This window comes from Nyctereutes procyonoides, unplaced genomic scaffold (assembly GCF_905146905.1).
Source record: "Nyctereutes procyonoides isolate TBG_1078 unplaced genomic scaffold, NYPRO_anot_genome, whole genome shotgun sequence".
Taxonomy (NCBI): Eukaryota; Metazoa; Chordata; class Mammalia; order Carnivora; family Canidae; genus Nyctereutes; species Nyctereutes procyonoides.
This window is the reverse complement of record NW_026575126.1, coordinates 77,486,734-77,514,563: the sequence shown is the minus strand read 5'-3', so window position 1 is coordinate 77,514,563 and position 27,830 is coordinate 77,486,734. Positions and strand designations below refer to the sequence as shown.

At 42.2% G+C, this 27,830-nt stretch overlaps 2 protein-coding genes across 6 annotated transcripts in view; one reads left to right on the top strand and one right to left on the bottom strand.

The window, feature by feature from the left end:
• Positions 1-10,272, bottom strand: part of ASL (argininosuccinate lyase) — a 39,129-nt gene extending 28,857 nt beyond the window's left edge. The window contains exon 1 of the mRNA XM_055339258.1: positions 9,944-10,272. The gene's annotated coding sequence lies outside the window, so the exon portion shown is untranslated. The remainder of the gene's footprint in view (positions 1-9,943) is intronic.
• The window catches only part of CRCP (CGRP receptor component), a 100,037-nt gene continuing 80,215 nt past the window's right edge, over positions 8,009-27,830 (top strand). Inside the window, exons 1-4 of one of the 5 annotated variants that reach the window (XM_055339261.1) lie at positions 8,009-9,544; positions 19,451-19,487; positions 20,641-20,739; positions 22,401-22,495. In XM_055339261.1, the coding sequence (XP_055195236.1) occupies positions 9,537-9,544; positions 19,451-19,487; positions 20,641-20,739; positions 22,401-22,495 (239 nt within the window). In that variant the 5' untranslated portion in view covers positions 8,009-9,536. Of the gene's footprint in view, positions 9,545-19,450; positions 19,488-20,640; positions 20,740-22,400; positions 22,496-27,830 lie in introns of those variants that run through there. The other 4 variants (XM_055339262.1, XM_055339264.1, XM_055339263.1 and 1 more) reach the window with 4 other exon arrangements.

Here is a 27,830-nt window from a genome sequence, read left to right as displayed (position 1 = left end):
AGCCCCGGTGGCACAGCGGTTTAGCGCCGCCTGCAGCCCAGGGCGTGATCCTGGAGACCCTGGATCGAGTCCCACGTCAGGCTCTCTGTATGATACCTGTTTCTACCTCTGCCTGTGTCTCTGCCTCTCTCTTCTCTCTCTCTCTCTCTCTCTCTCTCTCTGTCTCTATGAATAAATAAATAAAATCTTTAAAAAAGTAAAGATTTAATAAAACCAATTAAGAAACAGATTTTTTTTTTAACATGAAAAACAACTTCTAGCCCTATGGTGGCCAGATGGGTGTTTTTGTGCACTTCAAAATTAAGGCTGCTTTGGGGTGCCTGGGTGGCTCAGTTGGTTAAGCATCCAACTCTTGATCTGGGCTCAGATGGTGATCCCAGGGTCCTGGACTGAGCCCCACATTGGGCTCCAGACTTGGCATGGACTCTGCTCAGGATTCTCTCTCCCCATCTCCCTCTGGCTCTACCCACTCTTGTGTTCTCTATCCCTCTCTAAAATAAATAAATTAAAATCTTTTAAAAAAATTAAGGCTGCTTTAAGTCAGGATCGCCCATGCATTTGAAAGGGCTGAGTACATGAAATATGTTTCATGCAAGTCAGAAACATTGATGTCTGCTTTCCTCTAGAGTCAGATTCTGCTTCTCTACCTGTCTTACTTCTTCCTCAACAATGTTGTTTAAAGGAGGAATTTGCTTCTCCTTCTCTCTCTGCCTTCTCACCTTTATTTTTCTCCACAGCACTCACTACTCTTTGACATGCTACATTTATTACCTGTTTCCTTATTTACACATTTGTCCCTGCACAAAGTGAACAGGGATTTCTCTCTTATTCTTTAATGCATCCCAAGCTCCTATATTATTGAAGGAACACAATAAGTATTTGTTAAATGAAAAAAAAGTGAATAAATGAGTAAAAATACCTCGCTTGAATGATTCGTTGTGAGATCTGCGTTAATAATAAATATACAATTTCAAGACTAGGTCTGGCAACTACATAATGGGCACTCAGTACATGTGTTGTCATTGCTATTATTGACAACAACTGAACTCCAAGGAGAAGGGGGAGACAAGGAGGAAGGGAGAGGCTCTTATCTCATCAAACCTCCTGTTTATCATCATAGGAAATTTCAAGTTCTGGCTCCTGGCTGAGGGAAGTAGTTAAGGAAACAATTTAAAGGTAGGCTGAGGTGTTTTCTATATAGAAGTGTGGCAACAGACACAGAATAACAATGAGAGCTAATAATTCCTTGAGCTCTAACTGTGTGCCAGACACTTGCTAAACACCTTACATACTGATTATCTCCTTAAATTTTCACAGTCATGCCTTGTGGTCAATTCAATAATTACTCCCCTTCTACTGATAAGGATACTGAGTCTGGGAGAGATTAAGTGACTTGCCCAATAATTTCCTGCTAGGAAACGGCTGAGCTGGGAATTGAACCCCATTACTCTGGCCACAAAGCTCATGATAGGTGCAGGGCAGCAATAATACTGGTCTGGGGAGCTGCCAAGAGGTTGAGTCATCAGAAATTAATTATCCAAGAGATCAAGTTAACAACTGGCTAATGGAAACATCACTAAATCTTACACAGCAATCAATTGTCTTTCACGTCCTTGTAGTGAAAACAAAAGTGTGACAAGGAGTCTTAAGGCCTATGAGTCGCTGTTCTCTTGCTGAATTATGTTGACCATACATACCTGGTGTCGAGTGTGCAGAAGCCAACCTGGAAGAATGCCACAGGGAATGGCAAGAGCCCCAGTCCTGTCAGTTCTTCATGGAGATATTGGTGGCCCAGCCTAGGCAAAGAGCTCACCACTGGCAGCACTTTAGAGGGACTCAAGTGGCAGTCACTATACCAAAATATGCTTTATGACAGGCTCTGAGACTCAGAGGAGCCACATTACTTCTTGGGTGTTGCCTCAGGTAATTACTCAACCCCTTGGAAGTTCAGTAAAAAGGGAATAATGATACTCATGCACTGACCACTGAGTGCAGAAACTATATATGCACTATGCCTGATTTATACTAAGTACTTAAGAAACAATAGCTGCCATTATTAATAAATGAAGCCCTAGTGGGCCAGGATGATGCTAGTTTGAAGTAATAATAATTAGGACTACTATTTACTCGGTGCTTTTCATGTTCTCGGTGCTTTATGTGCATATCAGTTATCTATTGCTGTGTAACAGAATATCCCAAATTGTAAACCAACACCTGTAATAATTATTATTACTTTTGATCATTCCGGAGGTTGAACAGGCTCAGCAAGGAGGTTCTGGATAAGGGTTTTTCATGCAGCTGCAGTCAACACTGGCTGGAGCTGATGTCATTTCAAAACCTTTGTCAGTCCCAGGCCTGATGCCTGGGCTGGGGAGATTCAAAAGGCTGGGGGCTCCAATAGTCTCTCTAAGTGTGATCTCTTCATGTGGTGCCCCAGCCTAGGTTTGAAGGTAGCTGCACTTCTTCCTGGATGACCTAGGGCTCTAAAACCCATATCCTGAGAGCCAGAGAGCCAGATGGGAGTCACACAGCCTTTTTGTCCTAGCCTCAGAAGTCACATGGTATCACTTCCACTGCTCTCATTACTAGTAAGTCACAAGTTCATCCCATATTCAATATGGGGGAGATTAGTCTCCACCTTGGGAAGGAAGAGCGTCAAACAATTTGCAGACGTGCTTTAAAACCACTGCATGTTTAGCATCACATTTAATCTCAGAAGGTAAACAATTATGACTATTTTACAGATAGGGAAATTTAGAGGATTAGATGCTTAAAAGATTAAGTGATTTGCCCAAGGTTATAAAGTTAGTAGGTGGTGCAGACAGGATCCAAACCAAGGCTAGCAGTCAGACCCTAACATCTTTCTTCTTAATCTGTATGCTATACAAATCACCCTAGACAGAAGACAGAACATATGTACGATATTTGTTTATAAGCTTTCTTATGCAGTGATTACTAAATGCCAGGCACTGTTCTAAGCACTTTTCAGGGAACTATATAAGCTCATGGTAGAGGCCCCAGGAGTCAGGCTTAGGTTGCCTGGGCTGGGACTGAGACGAAGGAGCCTCCAGGAAAAAGCTCCATCACAAGAGTGCAGAGTGAAGGCTCCTATTCAGTTGAAAGGCACAGAACTATGCCTTATGTCCTGACTGTCCTCCCACCTGGCCCCAGGCTCCAGCAGTCAGAGAATGAAAATAAACTAAAGAAGTCTAAGGCATCGGGATCCCTGGGTGGCGCAGCGGTTTGGCGCCTGCCTTTGGCCCAGGGCGCGATCCTGGAGACCCGGGATCGAATCCCACGTCAGGCTCCCGGTGCATGGAGCCTGCTTCTCCCTCTTCCTGTGCCTCTGCCTCTCTCTCTCTGTGACTATAATAAATAAATAAAAATAAAAAAAAAAAAGAAGTCTAAGGCATCTACAGTAATGGTGTCAGGCAGGAGGCCATGTCTTAGGGCCTGGGAACAACAGCACCTTGCCCTGCTGCTATCACTGCAACAAGGTCAGTGGCAGCCACCATAAGGGGTCCCAGAGCTCTGGGTGTGCTCACGTGAGCACCATTGTGCGCGGGCGTGTGCACGCGCGCGCGCACACACACACACTCACACACACACACAATACTGTGAGACACATGGATCCATCTAGGGGTCATTGGAGGGGTACTCAGTATCATGCAGAAAAGGTACAGACAGAACTGGGGAAGCAGGCTTTTGTGACTGTTGACAGTGAATAAACAGGAGGACAGTTTGCATGAAATAAAGGATTTGTATGGGAGTGTATTCATTTCCCATTGCTGCTGCAATGAATTACCACACACTCCCACAAATTTATTACCTCATAATTCTAGAGGTTCAAAGCCTTATGTGGGTCTCATAGGGCTAAAATTAAGGTGTTGGCAGGACTGCAGTGCTTTCTGGAGGCTCAGTGGAGAATCTGTTTCCTTGCCTTTTCTGGCTTTTAGAGGCCTCCTACATTCCTTGACTCATGGCCCATTCTTCCATCTCCAGAAAGAGGAAGATTGGAGCCGACTCCTCTTCCATAGTTACATCTCCTTCTAACTCAGCAAGGGAAGATTCTCCTCAGAAGGACCCATGTGATTAGATCAGACCCATCCAAATGATTCAGGATAATCTTGCCATCATAAGGTCCCTAACCTTGATCCCATCGGCGAAGTCTCTTTGGGCAAATGTAGTAACATATCCACAGGCTCTGGAGGTTTGGAGTGTGGACATCTTTGGGGAACCATTATTCTGCCTACCATATGGAGATACTCCAGGAAAACTGTAGTTTATGGAGATACTCCAAGAAAACTTTAATTTTCTTCATCCAGAATCTTGTTTCCTTGCTTTGGATATATGGGAAGATAATGGTTAATATATTTTTTTCATGCTTGCCACTCGCCAGGTGCTACTCTAAACATGCCAACTCTGTAAGGTAGGTACTGGATTTGACCCAGTCAGTCTGGTCACAGAGCCCATATCTGTAACTGCCACACTTAACTGCCTCATTCCTATGAGTGCCCAGGAACACAACCCCATGATTGGCAGTCAGCAAGGGTTTACAATTCCTGCTCCTGGGATGCTAAAAAAGAGATCACAATCTTACTTGACTTCACTGGTGTTTCCTTCAGGGCCTTGCCCATTCTCATTGCCAGTTTGAGGCTTCAGGATTGCTCAGACAACAGCCATTTCAGCAGAAGGCTAAGTGCTATCTAGGATTTATCTGCTTCAGAAGAGTTAAAGCCTCACCTGGCTTGTCTCCCCTACATTTTCCACTTTGGTGCATTAAAAGGGTTTAGTGCAGAATGGAGAGGTATCCTTGATACCGGTAGGCCCTGAAACTGAGAGGTAAGGTTGGGACAGTGCTAGTATATGTGGATGTTGGGAGCTGGCCAGAGAAGAAAGAGCATTCTGGCTCTGATATTTTGTAACTCTTCTCTGAGCTTCACTTTCCTGTGAAATAGGCTGATCATCCTGCTGAACTCTGCAAACTCCTTAGAGGAGTAAGTGAGACCATGCTAATGCAGTGTGGGCACACATCCTCATGGAATCTTTTGGGGATTAAATGAGCACATTCCCTGTGAAGAGCGGAGATCAACTCTCTGGCACCTGGTAAGCACCAAGTGAGTCTCCCTATTGTATGTAGACTCTCTCTGGGTAACTTCAAAAGCTTCAATTTCCACTCACACCTTCACACTCACACCAAAGTTTTTGCCAGTTTTCTTTTGAGCTCTAGACCTAATGGCTCTGTGTTCAACAGGACATTTCCACATGGAAGACACACAAGGTTTGCTCATGCTCTGGGCCTTTGTACATAATAGGTAGCTCTGCCTAAAAATACAGCTGTTAAGAAATAAAAAGCCATTTTCTAGGTTTGTATGCTTTGGGTGGCAAAGAACAAAGACTCATTATGCAGCCTTAAGTTAGGAAAGCTACAAGGAGGCCCTGAGTGGGGGCAGGCCAGGTAGGAGTTTCAGCCATTGACTAGCCCAGTTTTGTTGGCTGGATTATGTCATTGTACAGGGTCCTTTTGGGCAGTCTTCCCTTGGGAGAAAGGGCCTCACTCCTGATACTTGGCTACCCTTAGAGGATAGGCAGGATGACAGCATACAGCCCCAAAGTTTTAGGGTGACCTCCTTTGGAGAACCAGCTTAGCTATTTTTATCACAGGGCCCTCAGAGGCACTAGCTTCTCTCCTGTGGAAGCCCATCCCTGAAGCCTTGGCCTTGGGTGTTCCTCCCCTCAACCAGTTCAAACATCCTGGCTTTGGGACGCCACTTCATTAGTCATTCTTTCCTCTGCTTCATCGCGTCTAAACACTGTGTGTTGTAGTTGTTGATGTCCAGAGCTGGTTCCCCAACTAGGCTGCCAGCTAGCCAGGGCAGGAAGTGCATATTATTCACATATGTATCATCACCACCAAATGGGCCACCACTACATATCTGCTAAGTGAATAACACCCTGAGCATCTTCAGTGCTTCTTTATGAGTCCTCCTGTCCTCAAAGGAGGTATGAGGACCCTCTACACAAATTAGGCCAGCTGAGTCTTGGGTAGCATTTTATTTGCTGTATTTTATTTTATATTTTATATTTTATATTTTATATTTTATATTTTATATTTTATTTATTTATTTATTTATTTATTTATTTATTTATTTATTTATTTATTTATGATAGTCACACACACACAGAGAGAGGCAGAGACATAGGCAGAGGGAGAAGCAGGCTCCATGCACTGGGAGCCCGACATGGGACTTGATCCCGGGTCTCCAGGATCGCGCCCTGGGCCAAAGGCAAGCGCCAAACCGCTGCGCCACCCAGGGATCCCTATTTGCTGATTTTTAAAAGAGATTTTACTTATTTATTCATGAAAGACAGAGAGAGAGAGGGAGAGAGAGAGAGAGAGAGAGGCAGAGACATAGGCAGAGGGAGAAGCAGGCTTCCTGTGGGGAGCCTGATGTGGGACTTGATCCCAGGACTCCAGGATCACGCCCTGAGCCAAAGGCAGACCCTCAACTGCTGAGCCACCCAGGCATTCCTATTTGCTGATTTTTAAAAAGTAAACTAGTTGGTTTTTAAAAAATTTTTATTTATTTGAGAGAGCAAGAGAGTACACATGTGCACACATGCACACGTGAGGTGGGAGGGAGCAGAGAGGGAGGGAAAGGATGAGAGAAGGGGGAAGAATCTCAAGCAGACTCCATGCTGAGCACAGAGCCTGATGCAGGGCTTGATCTCATGACCCTGAGATCATGACCAGAGCCAAACCAAGAGTTGATGCTCAACCAACTCAGTCATCCAGGCACCCAAATTAGTTTTTATTTTTTTTTAAGATTGTATTTCTTTATTAATGAGAGATACAGAGAGAGAGAGAGAGAGAGAGAGAGAGAGAGAGAGAGGCAGAGACACAGGCAGAGGGAGAAGCAGGCTTCCTGTGGGGAGCCTGATGTGGGACTTGATCCCAGGACTCCAGGACCACACCCTGAGCCAAAAGCAGATTCTCAACCACTGAGTTCCCCAGGCATCCCCCAAATTATTTTTAAAATAGTATTTTTTGTAATTAAAAATAACATGTACATTGAAAAAACCTTTTTAAAATTCTGAACTGTTAGTTAAATGCTAAAAATTCCCCTCATTTCTATTGCTCTATTGCCCACAGCTCTATTTAATGCCCACAGGCAAACACTAGGAAAAAATATTTTTAACAGCTTCATTGATACATAATTCAGATACTATACAATTTTCTAACTTAAAGTATATAATTCAGTGTTTTTTGGTATATTCCCAGGGATGGGCAACCATTAAAATCTAGTTTTAAGACATTTTTACTCCCCCTAAAAGAAATTCAGGATCCATTAGCTGCCATTCCTGTCCCTGACCCTCTCCCAACCCTAAGCAATCACTAATCTACTCCCTGTCTTTATAGACTTGCCTATTTTGGACATTTCATAGAAATGGAACCATATAGGATTTGGTTTTTCATGTCTGGCTTCTTTCACTTGGCATGTATTTGAGGATCATCTGTGTTGTAGCAGGGTATCAGGGCTCCATTCCTTTTTATTGCTACAACACGTTTTATTAACCAATCATTAGTCACTATTAACAATGTAATACACTCCCTGTGTTTGTTCAAATTGCCTGAGTTTGAGCCCCTACTGAGCAAGTTCCTAGATGACTGCCTTTAGGTAAATCATAATCTCACCAAGCCTGCCTGTTTCCTCAAAAGTAAAATTTGAATAACAACAGAATCTACCCCATAGTCATAGTTGTACTGTCACAGTAATTAGCCTTTGCTGAGCACTTACTATGTGCCAGGCACTTTATAAAGATTATCAAACAGTGGGGCAGCCCCGGTGGCTCAGCGGTTTAGCACTACCTCCAGCCCAGGGCGTGACCCAGGAGACCCAGGAGACCCAGGATCGAGTCCCACGTCAGGCTCCCTGCATGGAGCCTGCTTCTCCCTCTCTCTGTGTCTCTCATAAATAAATGTAAAAATCTTAAAAAAAAAAAAAAAAGATTACCAAATAGACCTGATTTACTAGGGAATTGCGGTTAGGAGATCTCCCACGGTCAAACAGCCTCTGAGTAGGCGATGGAGGTGAACAGAACCACAGGCACCTGACTGCCAACCCTGCACCATTAGCTATTAACGTAATAAAATAACAAACCGTGTAGCAAGGGCCTTGCAAATGAATTTAGCGAGTAATAACTGATAGAACTATAAAAGAGCAGAAAAAAAAAAGAAATTGACTTAACATCTAAAGACTTTTGCTACTGTTAATATTTTCGCTATTTGCTTCCAGTCTTTTTTTCTTTTATGATTATATTCATTTATTCATGAGAGACACACAGAGAGAAGCAGAGACACAGGCAGAGGGAGAAGCAGGCTCCTCGCAGGGAGCCCGATGGGGGACTCGATCCTGGGTCCCCGGGATCACGCCCTGAGCCGAAGGCAGATGCTCAACCGATGAGCCACCAGGCACCCCATTTCTTGCAGTCTTTAATTTGTTAAATTATTATTTAAACAATTATCAACAAATATCATTATTATTTTCCGACATAGCAAAAATTCTAGAAGATAATGGGCATCAAGCTTCCGCGTCTGTTCTCTCAAGACATGTTTAGATTAGGTGGCTCTACCTCGTATGACTTTGGGTATTCTTTCCCTGCTTATTATTTTCTTTAGATCACTAGAGTCCCACCAACCCCATTTTCTATCTTTTAAAAACCCTATCTTGAGCATTTCCCCAGGCCATGGTAGAGTGCGCTACCTCATCGCTCACGGTCGCACACACACGTCCATGGACTGCAACAGGCCTTATCGATTCCTCATTGATCTCCCTGGGAAAAATCACTACACCTCCATTCTTCTTCACGCATCCCATAATTCTCTGTGGATAAATTCCTACAAAGGCCGGAAGATCAGCGTCTGTGCTTGTCCCTAGGACTTTTTGTACTTCTGTTTGCCAAATAACTCTCCAGCAAGAACGGGAACCGGGAGGGGGGCGCCCGAGGCGGCTGGGCTTTCTCGCTCCTTGGTACGTGTCATTCACCCCGACACAGGAAGGGCGCGGACGTGGACACCCCGCCCACTTTTCCGGGGCCGAACGCAGGCGCAGCCAACACCCAGACCCCGGAACCGAGCCCTTCCAGCAGCCCAGGGCCGCCTCCCCGACTTCTGGGCTTCGCACGCCACTCAGGCCTGCTAACCCCATCGTCTCTGTTTATGCTTTAGATCACCTAGACCCGAAAACGGAGCCAAGCCCTGCCCGCCCCCCGTTAACGGCCCGAAGCGCGGCAAAGCGCAGCGCACGGAGCGGCCCACCCCGGCGGAGGCCCCCCGGCTCCCGGCGTGCAGCGCGGCGATCCCGGCGTGCCCCGCGGCTATCCCGGCGTGCCCCGCGGCGATCCCGGCGTGCCCCGCGGCGCGCGGACTAGGCGGCCCGCTTGGCACCGCTGGCCCGGGAAGCCGCGGCGGCTGCGGCGGCGTGGTACGAGGCTGCGGGAGTGCTGGCGGCCGGAGGCGGCGACGCGGGGTCGACATGGAAGTGTAAGTCGTCCGCGGCGCGTTCCTGGCTTTGCGTAGACGCACACGGCTGCTGGGGACGGCTGGGGACGGCTGGGCCGAGGGAACGCGGGCACGGGGCGGCACCTTACACAGGCTTGGGGGAAAGGCCTGGGGCGGGACGCGGGGAAGAAGGGGACCCTCGCTCTGCTCGCTCGAGACCTTCGTCCCTACTCCCGCCCAGTGCCTGCGGCGCGGGGCCCAGTGCGACGAGACCTGGCGGCCTGCTCCCCCCACCCTCATTTCCTAGCGTGCCCTGCCCTGGGTCGCCGTGGGGACGTCACCCGGCGTCCCAGCGGGGACCTCGAAAGTGTAAAGCCCCGAGTCTGCCCTGGAAGTACTTGCAGAAGAGATGGATACGTGATGGGGTAGAGCTTGGCCTACCTTGGGGAAGAGGTGCTGTCCGAGTTTGTTGAGCAGTTCGCCCTGCTAGGGCAGGGCCAGGTTTTCTGGGAAGAAGGAGGTGCTTGAGGCGGGACGGGGACCGCAGCAGCAGAAACAGCCCGTGTCTGTGATGTTTGCTTAGTACCACGTGCGGATGGAAGTTTTTCAGCTGCTCCACGTGTGGGTTTTTTTTTTTTTTTTAAGATTTATTTATTTATTTATGAGAGAGAGAGGCAGGCTGGCAGAGACACAGGCGGAGGGAGAAGCAGGCTCCATCCACCGGGAACCCGACGTGGGACTCGATCCCGGGTCTCCAGGATCGCGCCCTGGGCCAAAGGCAGGCGCCAAACCGCTGCGCCACCCAGGGATCCCCCCGCGTGTGGGTTTTTTTTTTTTAATCTTTATTTATTTATGATAGTCACAGAGAGAGAAAGAGAGAGAGGCAGAGACATAGGCAGAGGGAGAAGCAGGCTCCATGCACCGGGAGCCCGACGTGGGACTCGATCCCGGGTCTCCAGGATCGCGCCCTGGGCCAAAGGCAGGCGCCAAACCGCTGCGCCACCCAGGGATCCCCCCGCGTGTGGGTTTTATGTAGCTGACGTTAACTTGCAGGCGTACCTGTATTGTGTTCTCATCGACGTTGGTTACTCACATTTTCTTTTGCGTTCTCTTACCTCTTTAATGGTCATGTATACTACTATTTTTCAGATTTTAAAGACACACAATATATATACATGTAACTGAAACGAAAACATCATGAAACAACACTTTTACTATATTGTAAAATATAGTGTATTGCAGTACACTCATATTGTCTCTTATTAAAAAACAATGCTGACCCACTAAATTATTTTGTAGTCCATTAATGGGGTTTAATCCGCGACTTTAAAAACATTTAGATGTATTTATTACTCTAGCCCAAGCTGTTATTACCCATTTTTCATCTTTACAAAAGCATTTCCTATCATTATATGATTCTGCTTTAATTTATGCATCTTAAAAACTCCCTTGTCCCCACACCCATGTCCACTTATTGCTCCATTTCTGCTTCCTCTCACAACAAAACTGCTTGGAACTGTTGTTTATCCCCTCAGTCTCAATCATTCTGTTGGGCTTTCATCCTCACTTGCTCGTAGCCAAAAGGCCGAAAAGCCATAAGCTTTCATCCTCACTAGTCTACAGAAATGGATTTTTGTGACTACCTGAGCCCTCTGACTTGTCACATTCAAAGGTTGATTTTCTGGCCTCAATGTTCTTGATCTCAGCAACAGTTGATACAGAAACTCGGGTGTCTGCTTAAAACAAAAAAACTCTAGAAGGTCTTTTGGCTTTGTGACATGCTGTCTGCATTTTCATCTACGTCAAGGACTATTTCTCAGTCTCCTTTCCTGGTTTGCCCCTCCTCTCCTCCCTTGCTTGGCTTCTAAATGTTGAGGTGTCCTAGGGCTCAGTCTTGGGACCCTTTCTGTCCACACTCTCTCCCATGGTCATTTTACCCATTTTACTGAGATATCAGTTATGCTGATAACTCCCAAAAGTGTAGCCCTTCTCTCTCATCATCCATCCAATTGCTTAGTCCAAAAATCTAGCTCTCCTTCCTCATCTCTAAATCCAGTCCATCAGCCAGTCCTGTCATTTCCACCTTCAATATATTTTGTGTGCAGCTATTTTTCATTATCTCCATTGCTAACTTTGTAGTCTGTCATCTCTGGTCCAAATTAAGCAGTAGCCTTTGGCTTCCACTCTGGCCCTCCCTCCATTCTGTTTCCAGTCAACAGCTGGAATGATCTTAAAATGTTAATTTGATAACTCACCACCTTTATAAAACTCTTCATTGACTTTCTGTTCTACTAAAAGGAAATCCACATTACTTACTTGGACCTACATGATTCTATATAACCTCATATACTCACCAACCCTCTCTCATGTTACAATTCCCACTTCCCAAACACTGGCAGTCAAGTAGTTTCTGTAATCTTCCAAGGTCTTCAGGACCTTTGCATTGCTGTTCCCTCTGCCTGGTATACTTTTCTCAGTCCTGCTCCCTCTTTATCTTTTTGATAGCTCAGGTTGAGTGTTGCTTTTCCTTTTCAGTCAGTCCAAAAAGAGTCCTCCTCTTATCTCTTAGTATAATTTATTTTTCCTTTGAATAATTAAAGTTGTAATAACAGGTGTATATTTACTTGTTTAGTGCCTTGTGTCCCTCAAGGGAAAGTTCCATGAAGGCAAGGACTGCTGTCTTTTCACCTAGTATTTAGCACGGCGTTTGGCACGCATTAGGTATTCAGCAGAGGGTTGTTGAAATAATATAACAATACTTCATTAATTTAACAAATTAATTAAAAATTAATATAATTGAATTGGCTAGTTTACTAATTGCTGGGCATGTAGATTTTCTGATTTTCCTAAGTAAAGTGATTTGAATCAAGAGTTTTTTCTTCTGTAGCAACCTGTCCATTCTTCCAAGGAGTTGGTGACTTATTAAAGAGGGACGCCTGGGTGGCTTAGTGGTTGAGCATCTGCCTTTGGCTCAGGGCATGATCCCAGGGTCCTGGGATCGAGTCCCACATCGGGCTTCCTGCATGGAGCCTGTTTCTCCCTCTGCCTATGTCTCTGCCTCTCTCTGTGTCTCTTGTGAATAAATAAATAAAATCTTTTTTAAAAAATCAAGAATTCTGCTAGCAATTTATGGGAAAGTGAGCTTTCTTTAGGAATGTCATTTGAGAGTGGAAGGACCCCTGGAATGGAAAGGTCTGGAGGCCTAACTTCTAGTTCCTTACTGGCCTCCAAAATGAGATGTGATCCTTGGCAGTGTGGTCCTTAGGATCTTCAGCAGAACCCTGTTTCTCTGAGAGGACAAACAATGCTCTTTCAGGCATTCCTAGGACCTGGGAGGAGGAAGCATGAAAGGAAAACTTCTTTTGAGTTTTTACTACTTTTTTTCTTCAGTCACTGAGTAAATACCTGTTGAGTGAATAATACATATACAAATATACTAGAAATTTTTTAAAGGTGAGGAATATATATACTTCATTTCATTAAGTGATAGAATTTAAAAAAAAAAACTTTTTGACTGTCATTTGGAAATTTTCCTCAGGCAAAAGGATACAAGATATAGGAAAATTAGGTATTTGTTTACATATAAGATATTTGCTATTTGGCCAACTTTGTCTAATGTCTTAGGATTATTTATATACCTGGAAAGCTTTCATTCACTCTTTTCTTTTAAAATTTTTTATGTATTTATTTTAGAGAGATTATGTGCATATGCAAGCAGTGGGGAAGGGTTGAAAGAGGAGAGAATCTCCAGCATACTCCATGCTGAACTCGGAGCCTGGCATGGAGTTCAGTCCCAGGACTTTGAGATCATGACCTGAGCTGAAACCAGGAGTCAGATGCTTAACCGACTGGGCCCCCCATGCATCCCTGTGTTTTACTTTTTTATTTATTTTTAAGATTTTATTTATTCATGAGAGAGGCAGAGACATAAGCAGAGGGAGAAGCAGGCTCCCTGCGGGGAGCCTGATGCAGGACTCAATCCCAGTACCCTGGGATCATACCCTGAACCAAAGGCAGATGCTCAACCACTGAGCCACCCAGGCATCCCTACTCTTTTATTCTTGAACTTAAGATACATAATTAGGGAGAACGGATTATTTATGTTCTGTATCATCTTCTTGAAATCTTGTCAGAATTTCCTTCATTGTACAGCGAGAAATACTAGGATTTAAAGTTAGCTAATAGGTCCTATAAACAGTTGGGTAACAGGACTGGAGAGAGGATACTTGTTTGCTAGCTCCTAGGAGAATGCTACAGATTAAGTTTATTGACTTTGAAATCTGCCCAGTTTTCTTGTACTGGAGTTTAGTTTTGCAGAACATGACTTGAATCAATAATATAGGTTGAACATAGAATTTGAGCAGTTCTGTTCGTCATTGCACACGTAAGCTAATTGTGTTGCAATTAAAAGGTGCTGTTTGCATGTGTATATGTGTTTCTAAAGAATATCAGCCAGTAGATCATTTTGTTCTGTTTATTCAGAATTCAGTTTTCCAAAGTAGTTGTTTACATCCATTAAATTGACTCAGCAAGTTAAACAAAATTTACAGGTTGTATTTCAAATAGCGAGTCAACTTCAGTCAATTCATTACTTAAGTAATGAAATTAAGTGACTGTCTACGTGTAAATATAGATTTAAACATCTTTTTTTTTAAGATTTTATTTATTCATGAGAGAGAGAGAGGCAGAGGCACAGGCAGAGGGAGAAGCAGGCTCCATGCAGGGAGCCCGACGTGGGACTCGATCCCAGGTCTCCAGGATCATGCCCTGGGCCGAAGGTGGCACTAAACCGCTGAGCCACCAGGGCTGCCCAAGATTTAAACATCTTTAAACATCACTTGGAATATTTGCTTTAAACATCTGTAATTGGGGATCCCTGGGTGGCGCAGCGGTTTAGCGCCTGCCTTTGGCCCAGGGCACGATCCTGGAGACCCGGGATCGAATCCCACATCGGGCTCCCTGCATGGAGCCTGCTTCTCCCTCTGCCTGTGTCTCTGCGTGTCTCTCTCTCTCTCTCTCTCTCTCTCTCTCTGACTATCATAAATTAAAAAAAAAAAAAAACCTGTAATGAAAATCGGTACTATTCTGAGTCCTATAGGAGAATATGAATATGAAGATCTGTGTAGGTAGACAGTTTGTAGAAGTTTAAATGCTTGTGAATGTGTTACATGATACTGAAGTGCAAACTATATATAGAGCAGACAATTCCTGCTCAGTAGGAACAACAGCTTATAAATATGTAATTGACAGATTATACTCAAGTTAAAAACACTGAAGGAAATTGTACTTTATGTCCTCAATTATAAGTTATTCAGATGTCTTATTTTAACCTTATGGAATTCTTTAGTTTTACATTTCCATTTTTCTCAACTTTTTATTTTTATTTATTTTAATTTTTTTAAGATTTATTTTTATTCATTTATGATAGACAGAGAGAGAGAGAGAGAGAGAGAGAGAGAGAGGCAGAGACACAGGCAGAGGGAGAAGCAGGCTCCATGCCAGAAACCCGACGTGGGATTCGATTCCGGGACTCCAGGATCACGCCCTGGGCCAAAGGCAGGCGTAACTGCTGAGCCACCCAGGGATCCCCTTTCTCAACTTTTTATTTTTTATTTTTTGTTTTTATTTTTATTTTTTTAAAGATTTTATTTATTTACTCATAGAGACAGAGAGAGATCAACTTTTTAACTTGAAAAATTACAAACCTTTAGAACAGCTGCAAAAAGAGCACAAGTACCTTTATACCCTCTAGAGTCACCATTTGTTAACATTTTGATATGCTTGCCTCATCTTAAACATGTATACATCCTCTCTCCGTACACTATTGAGTCATTTCATTTCAGAGTTGTAGATACCATGTCATTTTACCTAGTCTTAAAAATATATTCTATTTAACTGCAATACCATTGTCACACCCAGAGAATTTAGCAATGAGGTACCAATATTATTAAAATACAAAATTTCTCCAATTGAAATGTCATTTTTGCTAGATTTTTTTTAACCACTGATTCAGGATCCAGCCAAGAATCATACATTTTTAGTCCTACAACTTTTATTGTCATAGTTCTTTATCTCCTTTACTCAGATTCCTAGCCTGTTTTTTGACATTGACATTGTTACAAATGACATTGATAGTTGAAGAATCTAAACTTTGATTTGTCTGGTTATATTCTCCTGGCTAGATTCAAATTAGACATTCTTTAATAGGATTGCTCTAAGGGATGTGTCTTACTGCATCACATCATCATCAGTGCTGTTAGATGAGATCACTTGATTAAGTTGATGCCTGTGCAATCTTACCATATCCTATTCCCAGCAACCTGCCACTTAGTGGTGGTTATAGTAGGATAAAAGCTGTCTTTTTTTTTTATTATTATTTATTTATGATAGTCATAGAGAGAGAGAGGCAGAGACAAGGCAGAGACATAGGCAGAGGGAGAAGCAGGCTCCATGCACTGGGAGCCCGACGTGGGATTCGATCCCGGGTCTCCAGGATCGCGCCCTGGGCCAAAGGCAGGCGCCAAACTGCTGCGCCACCCAGGGATCCCCGATAAAAGCTGTCTTAAAAACGTTTCTCCAGGGATCCCTGGGTGGCGCAGCGGTTTGGCGCCTGCCTTTGGCCCAGGGCGCGATCCTGGAGACCCGGGATCGAATCCCACATCGGGCTCCCGGTGCATGGAGCCTGCTTCTCCCTCTGCCTGTGTCTCTGCCTCTCTCTCTCTCTCTCTGTATGACTATTGTAAATAAATAAATAAAAAAAATTTAAAAAAAAAAAAAAAAAAAAAAAAAAAAAAAAAAACGTTTCTCCATATGTACAGTTCATTTAGAAACTGAAATGAGCATAGTTCATTTCATAAAAGGTAGATCTTATTTCTGTTGACATTTTATTAAATAAAGGAAAGTCTGGCATATTTTGGCACTTATTCCATTAGTATTTACTGAGTAAAAAAAAAAAAAAAAAAAAAAAAACAACTATCCAAGAAAAGAATAAACCAGCTTCTGCCAGCCAGAATCTGCAAAATGTGATACTTGTTTAAGCAGCCATTGTTCTCCTGGACCCAAAACACAGGTTCAGTAAACCCAAAGTGTTTTACCTTTGTATATTGCTTCTAGTAAAGATAGATGATGCTCTTTGGATTCTTGCATTAACAATATTGGCTTGGGCAGTGGGGCAATAAGTTGGAATAGCCAAGGACAAATTTTCCCAAGGCATAGAGTATTCTCCATGACAGAGGAGAGGCCATGATCTGGAAATGAAGTTGTAACAATGGCACCTGGGATGGATCCCTTAGCTTTGAGGAAAAATAACATTTGTATTATTTTTCCAGTCGGCTCAGGGAAGGGATCTCTTAGTTACATTGTATTTTAGGACACACAGGGAGTTTTAACTCAATTTTAAGCAAAGATAGGAAGAAGCCTTGTGGACTGACTTCCTAATTAAGTAGGCAAAGATGACATGTGGTTTGATTTGGCCTTTTCAATTTTAAATGAACCATATCATATACACTAATTATACTAATTATGCATTGTCGTTCCTGTGTTAGCTTCCTTTTAAATATGATGTTCCCTGACCTGTATGCAATTGTGGTTATTTGGGCAAAGCAACACTTGTGAAATCCTAGCTATTTGTTGAATGTCTAATAGCATTTGGTAAGCTTCACATGTTGATTTGATTAGAGTGCTGGCATCACTGTGCTGCAGACCAAAGGCCTAGGTCAGATCCTTGTGTTAACCACTTGCTTTTTTTGCTTTATTGATTGCTTAGGAAAGTCACCCATCTATTTGGCCCATGTTTTTGAAATTTTGTGTCAGCATCTTCATCATATAGACCTGCTCCTGGTTTAGGAACATACAGTAGTCTTATTACACATTGTGTCAAGTCCAGAGTGCTTCCTAAATTTTTGGAAATCTGCATTACCACTTTCCATTTGTCCCATCTAGTCTCATTTTTCGCAGTTCTGTAGTTATCTTCTGCTTCAGTGAGGCTTCTTACTGTGTGACTCTAAGCAAATTTTTAAATCTCTGAGCCTCAGTTTTATCATCTATAAAGACGAAATCATAATAGTTCCTACTTCACAGGGTTGGTTTTTTTTTTAAGATTTTATTTACTTATTCATGACAGAGAGAGAGAGACAGGCAGAGGCATAGGTAGAGGGAGAAGTAGACTCCATGCAGGGAGCCCGATGCGGGACTCGATCCCGGGACTCCAGGATCACGCCCTGGGCCAAAGGCAGGCGCCAAACCACTGAGCCACCCAGGGATCCCCCACAGGGTTTTTTTAAATGAGAATTCAGTGAGGTGGTATCTTTAATGAATAATGGCCTCCTCCATTAAGGTAGATCTTAATAAGTACCAAGAACAATGCTACACTTAAAATTTGTTGTCTTCGTTTCATCCTCATAACAGCTTTATGAGGTAGGAAGAAGTTATGGTAATAACACAGATAGTAATAATAAATGGTGTTTATTGAGTACTTACTGTGTTCTAGTACTTTACATCTTTTCGTTTAATCCTGTAAATATGGGACGCCTGGGTGGCTCAGTGGTTGAGTGTCTGCCTTCCGTTCAGGGCATGATCCTGGGGCCCCGGGATCGAGTTCCACATTGGGCTCCTTGCGTGGAGCCTGCTTCTCCTTCTGCCTATGTCTCTGCCTCTCTGTGTGTGTCTTTCATGAATAAATAAATAAAATCTTTTTTAAAAATCCTGTAAGTAATCTTAGATCTTACTTTGTCATTTTATGGATGAGGAAATTTAAGAGCAGAAAGGCTAAGTAACTTGCCTAAATTCACAGAGCCCTAATGTTTGGTGGAGCTGGGTTGAGAATCCAGGCTACATGTCTAGGTGCTGTTTTATCCCCATTTTTTGTTTTGAATGGAGAAGCTTCGGGGGGCTTAATAAACTCACCAGAACTCCTGTACCTTATAAGTGGCAGAGCTAGAATATGAACCCAGGTTTGTCTGATTTCATAACTGTACTCTTAATTATCACACTATACTGCTCTATTAAAAATACTTATGTAAAAAAATACTTATGTAGTATTGTAGAGGGGCTTGATTATACTTTAATACAAGTCACATTGCTATGCTCATTCATACATGAAAGATGACATTTTTGCCTTGATTGCAGGGGTACCACGTTTTGACCACTGCTTGACACGTGAACTTTATCTGTTGAATTGATATAGAAGATGAACACCTTTGTGGATATCTAGTAGGATTCCTGATGTTGCTGGAATTCCCTGTTGTGGTGTTAATGATCCCATTTCTGGTGATTTAGCAGGATGACTTGCCTGCCCAAGATGTTAATAACTGATGGGAGGCAGATAGTACTGGGGCAAGGACATGGCTGTGGGATAAGACTGCACTGTTTCTCCAGTTAATTCTAGCACCTTTGCTGTTTAGTGACACCCCTTCCTTACCCTCTGGTTTTGCCCCATGTTCTTCCTGTAAGTAACTTCTCCCAGATGACTGACCTGACTTCTGCCTATCTAGCCTAAGGATGAGTATATAGTATTTTGTTCACCTACTTAGTAATGAATGTGTGATATACTATGGCTGGGCTGTGAAGAGGGAAGGTTGCTCTGAAATTGTCTGTTGCCAGCTAAACAAATAGGACTTAGGACATTTCTCAGTTTTAGGTTGTAGTCCCTAAATTCCTGAACTTTTTTTTTTTTTTTTTTTTTTTTTAAGATTTTACTTATTCATGAGAGACACAGAGAGAGGCAGAGACTTAGGCAGAGGGAGAAGCAGGCTCCATGCAGGGAGCCCGATGTGGGACTCAGTTCTGGGACTCCAGGATCATGTCCTGGGCCGAAGGCAGGCACTTAACCCCTGAGCCACCAAGATGTCCCTTGTTTACTGAATCTTGATACGGGAAGTATTTTATAGATGTTTAATTTCAACAAAGGAATGGGAGCCCAGACTGATGAATATTTCCTTTATTTTGCAGGAAGGATGCCAATTCTGCGCTGCTCAGTAACTATGAGGTAAATAGCTTTGAAGTAAACTATTGGATTTTCCTCTCTGATAGTTTGCCCTTTGCTTCTGAAGATTATTGAATTAATTTTAGTTAAAATGACTGAATTCATTGGATTTTCCACTTTAAAATAGGACAGATGACACCATCTGGTGGACTTTGGAATTTTAAGCTTGGTAAATTATACATAGTAACTCAGGAAAGCTGGGAAGACTTTAGTTTATAGTAGGCAGTCTTCCCCAAATCCTAGATATTTTAGATCTTCATTTGATATTCCTTCATGGGATAGAAACATGTGTTTTGGAACTGTTTCTTTCTTTTTTTTATATATATATTTTTAAGATTTATTTATTTATTCATGAGAGAGAGAGAGAGGCAGAGACACAGAGGGAGAAGCCAGCTCCTCGCAGGGAACCTGATATGGGACTTGATCCTGGGACAGGGATCACTCCCTGAGCCAAAGGTAGATGCTCAACCCCTGAGCCAACCAGATGTCCCTCTTGTTTCTGATCTTATGGAAAAGCTTTCAGCTTTTCACTGTTCAGTATGATGTTAGCTGAGGACTTATCATATATGGCCTTTACACATTGAGGTATGTTCCCTCTAAACCCAGTTTGTTGAGAGTTTTTATCATAAATGGGTGTTGAATTTTGGAAAATTCTTTGTCTGCCTCTATTGAGATGATCATATTTTAGGAAGATTTACTTTCAAATAATCAATATATGGGATGACTGGGTTGCTCAGTGGTTGAGCATCTGCCTTTGGCTCAGGGAGTGATCTTGGCATCCTGGGATCAAGTCCTGCATTGGGCTTCCCATGGGGAGCCTGCTTCTCCCTCTGCCTATGTCTCTGTGTCTCTCATGAATAAATAAATAAAATCTTAAAAAAAAAAACCCCTCAATGTATGTTTGAGATCAGGGGAGATATATTGATAAGGAAACATTTGAAATATTTTCAGTAAACTAATGGATTTGGATTATTCAACTTAGATAAAAGAATTTTTAAAATGTCAGCTGCATCTCAGACTAATATTTGCTCTAATGCAGGAGTAAGGGAGAGGGTTTGTGAAAGAAAAGAGGTACTATACTAGTTATCCTTCAAAATCATTGATCTTGAAAAAGATTTATCAAATTTATTCATAAAAATATTTATTACTTCCTTAGGTGTTCCAGTTACTGACTGATCTGAAAGAGCAAAGGAAAGAAAGTGGAAAGAACAAACACAGTTCTGGGCAACAGAACTTGAATACTATCACCTATGAAGTAAGCCTATGTTACTGGAGAGGCTACCCAACTACCACTGAGGTTGGCTTATTCTGCAGATGACTAGCCACCAAATCATGACTACCTCTTACTTGATTTGAGTGGTTTTACTGTAACCCAGTTTTTATTCTGTTTATACAAGTGGAGGGAGTTTATCCAATGGTGAGGGTTAGCTAATGTTAAAGTTAGAAGGAATAGTCAAAAGACTGCCCTGAATTCTAACACTTTCCCCTTCTCTTAGTTTTCCCTGATGTTACCATCTCCCATAAACATGGCACAATTATCAAAACTAAGAAAATTACAGAAAGAGTTTATTCAGATTTTCTCAGTTTCTATGCCCTTTTTCTGTTCAAGGGTACTGTGTTTTATTCAGTTACCATGGCTGGCTCCTTAATATCCTCTTATCTCTAGCAGGTCTTTAGGCTTTTCTCATCTTCCATGCATTACCTTGACACTTCTGAAGAGTAATAGTCAAGTATTTTGTAGAATGTCCCTCAGTTTTGGTTGTTTTGTTTTGTTTTAATGTTTTCTCATGACCAGACTGAAGTTAGGCTTTTGGGAAGGAATGCTACAGAAAGGATGTGTCCTTGTCATTGTGTAGTACAGGGTACATGATATCAGTGTCTTCTTACTGATGCTGTTCACTCTGATTACTTGCTTAAGGTGTTATCTGGCCTCTCTGCTGTAAAGTTACTGGTTTTCCACTTCCACTTTGTATTAGTTAGAAAGGAATTGTCAAGTCCAGTCTATTCAAAAGAGAAGGGGTTAGGCTTTATCTCCTGAAGGAAGGATATCAAAAAATCTGAGGACTTTTTAAAAAAATTTTATTTATTCATGAGAGAGGCAGAGACAAAGGCAGAGGGAGAAGCAAGCTCCCTGCAGGGAGCCTGATGCAGAACTCAGTCCCAAGACCCCAGGATCACGACCTGTGCCAAAGGCAGACATTGAACCACACTGAACCACCCGGGTACCCCTGAGGACATATATTAGAACCATCACCCAAAAATCAATCAGTCCATCACAGTAATTAATAGATATTTTGGGGAAGATGCTTTGAGGCTATGCATAATATATTCTACTTAAAGCTTTTGCCCATTAATTTTAGTATTCATTAGTATGTCTTTCCTGCAGTAATTATTACTGTGGTTCAGTTGCCTAAGATTGATTTATTTCCCTCATTCCTTTCACATTCTTCTGTAAGAAAACACTTGATCCTTCTCATCCTTTTATTTATTTACTTATATCCATATGGACTTGTGACTATTCTTTGGGTTCTCTGTCTTTTAAAAAATTGTCTGAAATATAACACAATTGTCAGCTTGAGTGTTTTTTTTTTTTTAAGATCAAAAAAGCTTGCTTTTTTTTTTTTTAAGATTTTATTTATTATTCATGAGAGACACAGAGAGAGAGGCAGGGACATAGGCAGAGGGAGAAACAGGCTCCATGCAGAGAGCCTGATGTGGGGCTCAGTTCCATGACCCTGAGATCATGGCCTGAGCTGAAATCAAGAGTCAGATGCTCAACTGACTGAGCCACCCTGACACCCCTTTATAGATTTTGAAATAAAATTTTAGAATAATGAGTTATAGCCATTGTCTTCCCTTTTTCTCATTCAAGTTTTGTTTATCTTATGCTTGTTTTTTCTTTTTTTTTGGGGGTAGACATTAAAATATATATCAAAAACACCATGCAGGCACCAGACTCCTGAGATTGTCAGAGAATTTCTCACAGCAATGAAAAGCCACAAGTTGACCAAGTAAGTAAAAATTATTTTTTTAATTTTTAATTTAAATTCAGTTTAGTTAATGTACAGTGTATTATTAGTTTCAGGGGCAGAATTCAGTGATTCATCAGTTGCATATAATACCCAGTGCTCATTACATCATGTGCTCTCCTTAATGCCCATCACCCAGTCACCCCATCTCCCTACCCACCTTCCCTCCAGTCACTCTCCGTTTGTTTTCTAGAGTTAAGAGTCTGTTACCATCTGCTTCCCCCTCTGTTTTTATCTTTATTTTTCCTTCCCTTGCCCTTATGTTCATCTGTTTTGTTTTTTAAATTCCACACAAGAGTGAAATCATATGATTTATGTCACTTAGCATTAGCATAATACCCTCTAGTTCCATCCATGTCGTTGCACATGGCAAGATTTCATTCCTTTTGATGGCTGAGTAATACTCCTGTGTGTGTGTGTGTGTGTGTGTGTGTGTGGTGTGTGTGTGTGTACACAGATCTTTATCCATTCATCTGTCAGTGGACATCTGGGCTCTTTCCATATTTTGGCTATCATGGACTGCTATAAACAGGGTGAATGTGCCCCTTTAAATCACTGTAGTAAAAATTATTTTTAGTCAGAAAAATATGTGACACATAATGAAAATGACACTATATGAAAGCCATCCTCAGCAGTGGTATGTTTCTATTTAGTTGAATTTTGAATTATAATTGACACACAGTGCTCTTTTAAAGTAGAATCATGGTATCGTGGACAAGAGAAAACTGAGACTCAGACATGAGGATCCTCCTAGAGCCAGAAACAGAATTTAATGGGATTTTTCTTTTTTTAAGATTTTATTTATTCATGAGAGACACACACAGAGAGAGAGGCAGAGACATAGAGAAGCAGGCTCCTCGCAGAGAGCCCGATGTGGGACACGATCCCTGGACCCGGGATCATGCCCTGCTGAAGCAGACACTCAACTGCTGAGCCACCCAGGCATTCCTAATGGGATTTTTAAATCTCAAAATCTCTGTTTTTTTTTTGTTTTGTTTTTCAGTCCTAGTTCTCTGACTCTAATTAAGAATTAGAGGGACACCTGGGTGGCTCAGTCAGTTAAGTGTCTGCCTTTGGTTCAGGTCATAATCCCAGGGTCCTGGCATCGAGCCCCACTGAACAGGGAGTCTGCTTCTCCCTCTGCCCTTCCCCCTGCTTGTGTGCTCTCTGTCTCTGTCAAATAAATAAATAAAATCTTAAAAAAAAAAAAAAAAAGAATTAGATTAAGAGTTTACATAAGAACAGCACTGGCTCTCTTTTAGAATTAATACCAGAAAAAAAATAGAATTAATACCAGAGCTGATAAATCCCAAAAGCTTCAGTCATTCATTCAGGATAATTAATAATTTTCTTTTGAAGGAAACATTGGTGTTATTTCAGGCACAGAACTGATACACTATGAGTAAACTAAGTGTACTTCTCTTGCCTCTCTTGTCCAGATGAACTCTGAAGGCAAACATCTTTCAAATGTGTGTTTACATATGTGTGTGTGTGTGTGTGTGTGTGTGTGTGTATATATATACACTTTATATTTTTTACTTGTGGTAAATTTTATCTTAACCACTTTTAAGTGTACAATTCATTAGTGTTAAATATATTCACATGCTGTACAACTAATACCCAGAAGTTTTTAATCTGGCAAAACTGAAACTAGCAATTAAACCAATCCCATTTCCCCCTCACCCCAGCCCCTGACAGCCACCATTCTATTTTCTGTTTGTATGGATTTGACTACTCAGTCACCTGATTGGTGACATCACAACCTGAGCCAAAATTAAGAGTCAGATGCTTGGAACTCCTGGGTGGCTCAGTGGTTGGCGTCTGCCTTTGGCTCAGGGTGTGATCCCGCAGTCCCAGGATCAGGTCCCACATCTGGCTCCCTGCATGGAGCCTGCTTCTCCCTCTGCCTGTGTCTCTGCCTCTCTCTCTCTCTCTCTCTCTCTCTCCTCTCTCTCTCTTTCCTCTTTCTCTCTCTGTGTCCCTCATGAATAAATAAATAAATAAAATCTTTTTTTTTAAAAAAAGCTTAATTGACTGAACCACCCATGCACCCCTCATTGTGGTTAATAATGAGCATTTTTTTGTTCTTATTTCTTTATCTTCTTGGATGGAGTGTCTTTAAATATTTTGCCTATTAATTTTTTTGCAACTTTTCTTTTTTTTTACATTTTTAAATTTGATTTGCCTTTGCCTTTTTTTTTTTTGCATAATTTTAAGAATTCTTCGTATATTCTGGATAGAAGTCCTTGGTTTAGTATGTAATTTGTAGATGTTTTTTCTCCAGTTTGTGGTTTGTTTTTTCATTCTCTTTTTTTAAGATTTTTATTTATTTGAGGGGGTGGGGGAGAGGGAGAAATAGACTCCTCACTGAGCAGGAAGCCCAGCACTGGGCTCTTTCCCAGGATCCCAAGATCATGACCTGAGACCTGAGCTAAAGGCAGACGCCCAGCCCACTAAACCACCCGCTTTCCACTGTCTTCATTCTCTTAACACTTTCTCAGAGCAGAAGGTTTTAATGGAGTCAAATTTATCTTTTCTTTTTTCTCTTATGCATCCTGCCTTTGACACTTTGTGTAAAGATTCGGCCATATCCAAAGTTAATAAAGATTTTTCTCTTTTATTTTCTTCTAGAAATAATCCATTTAGAGTTGATTTTGAAGGTATGTTGTGAGATATGGGTTGAGATTCAGCATGTGTATAGATTTCTAAGTGTTTCAGTACCATTTGTTGAAAAGACCATCCTCTTTCTTGAATTGCCTTTGCAGTTTTATAAGAAATCTGTTGATTCTGTTACTTCATTCTACATTCTGTTCCTTTGATCAGTGTGTCTATTTTTCTCCCTGTACTACATTGTCTTGATCACTGCGGCTTTGCAGTAGGTGTGAAATCAAATTGTGTAAATTCTTCAACTTTGTTCTTTTTCAAAATTGTTTTGACTTTTCCAGTTCCTTTTGCCTTTTTATATACATTATTAAAAAGATTTATTTATTTATTTTAGAGAGCAGGAGAGAGCAGGGGCACAGGAAGAGGAGAGGGAGAGAGAGACTTTCCAGCATACTCTGTTTAGCAAGGAGCCTGACAATGGGACTCAGTCCCACAACCCTGAGATCATGACCTGAGCCGAAACAAAGAGTCACATGCTTTTTTTTTTTTTTTTAAGATTTTATTTATTTTTTCATGAGAGACACGAGTGAGAGAGGCAGAGACCTAGTCAGAGGGAGTAGCAGCCTCCCCACAAGGAGCCCGACACGGGACTCAATCCTGGATCCTGGGATCAGGACCTGAGCCAAAGGCAACGCCTGATCACTGAGCCATCCAGGCGTCCCAGGAGTCTGATGCTTAACTGACTGAGCCACCCAGGCACCCTTTATTATAAATTTTTTTTTTTTTTTTTTATGATAGGCACACAGTGAGAGAGAGAGAGAGGCAGAGACACAGGCAGAGGGAGGGAGAAGCAGGCTCCATGCACCGATGCACCGGGAGCCTGACATGGGATTCGATCCCGGGTCTCCAGGATCGCGTCCTGGGCCAAAGGCAGGCGCTAAACCGCTGCGCCACCCAGGGATCCCCTATTATAAATTTTTTAATCAGCATCTAGAATAGATCCTGCCATTTGGGATTTTACTACATCTATAGATCAGTTTTGGGGGAGAATGGATACCTTATCAATATCAAGTCTTCCGATCCATGAAAACAGTGTATCTCTCCACTTCGTTAGGACTTTAATTTCTTTTATCACTATTTTTGTATATCAGCCTACAGCTTCTGCATGATTTATTGATTTATTCTTGTTGTGCCCAAGATTGCGAATCCGAGAAACCACAAGGAGCTGACACTGATGCAAACACACGAGGGTTTATTTACAAGCTCGAGCTTGGGTCCAAGTATACCCGATACAGCGGAGCAGGGACTTGGACCCCCAAGGGGGTTACAGCTGGGTTTTTTATGGGCTGGTCTAGGGGATCTTCAGAAGAGGTGGAGGAATTTTTTCCATTTCAATATGGGGGAAAGGGTCGGGGAGTTTCTTAAGATCTGATACGGGATTCTCTGCCGAGGGCATTCTGAGCTTTATTATCTTTCCGATACGGGATTCCCTGCCTAGGACATTCTGCAGTTTTTCCTGTAAAGTTCAGCTCTTATTCCCAGGGGCCTCAGATGGCTGTACTTGTGCTAATGCTAAACTTGAGGTGGAATGGCCTTAATTTTTCTCAGCCTCCACAATTCTATAAATTTAATAAATTTTGGTGCTATTGTAAAAAATACTTTTTTTAGTATGTTCCTTATGATTTTTCTTTGAAGACAGTCATGGTATTTGTGAATACAGATGTTAAATTTTTTTTCGAATCTTTTTGCCTTTATTTCTTTTCCCTGTCCCATGTTCTGGCTAGGACAATGATGTTTGATATATGATGTTTAGTTGGAGTGGTAGGAGCAGATGTCATTACCTTGTTCCTGATGTTAGGGGAAGGCTTTCAGTTAATTTACCAGTAAGTATGTTAGCTTAAGTTTTTCATGGATGCTTCTTACAGGTTAGGAAGTTTAGTTTGCTGAGATTTTTTTTTTTTTTTTTTTTATGATAGTCACAGACAGAGGCAGAGACATAGGCAGAGGGAGAAGCAGGCTCCATGCACCGGAAGCCCGATGCGGGATTCAATCCCAGGTCCCCAGGATTGCGCCCTGGGCCAAAGGCAGGCGCCAAACCGCTGCGCCACCCAGGGATCCCAGTTTGCTGAGATTTTTATAATGCTTGGATGTTATTCCTCTGGTCTTATACTGTAGCTTCTAGCCACATGCAGCTGTTGATCATTTGAAATGTGACTTGTACTAAGGAGGAATTACATTTTTAATTTTACTTAAACTAAATTTAAGTGTTGGTAGCCATATGTAGTCAGTGGCTGGCATTTTGGGCAGTGCCATTTTATAATACCTCCACTAATTGATTTCATCTCACAGCCATAGGCAAAATTCAGCGGCCTTTACAAGTCCTTTGCTGAATGATTCTGCTGTTTGGTATACTGAATTTATCCTGGGAGAAAAGTGAAAGGCCTTCCTCCAATTTAGCATTTCCACTTATGCCACCTCTGATCAGAAGCTGCAGTCAGTGATTAAAGAGAGCACAGACCTTTTGGAGCACAGGTTCTTTTTTGCCCTCCCTGGCTTCAGGAAGCTGTATACAAGCTGCTCCAGGAACATGTGTACAACTGCCTAGCACTGGATTGAAGGATGGTATATACTGTGCTATGGTCTAAATTGACCAAAATTTCATTTCAGTTTACCTTCCAAGCCTTACCCTGGAAGTTGCAAGCTTTTAAGAGGC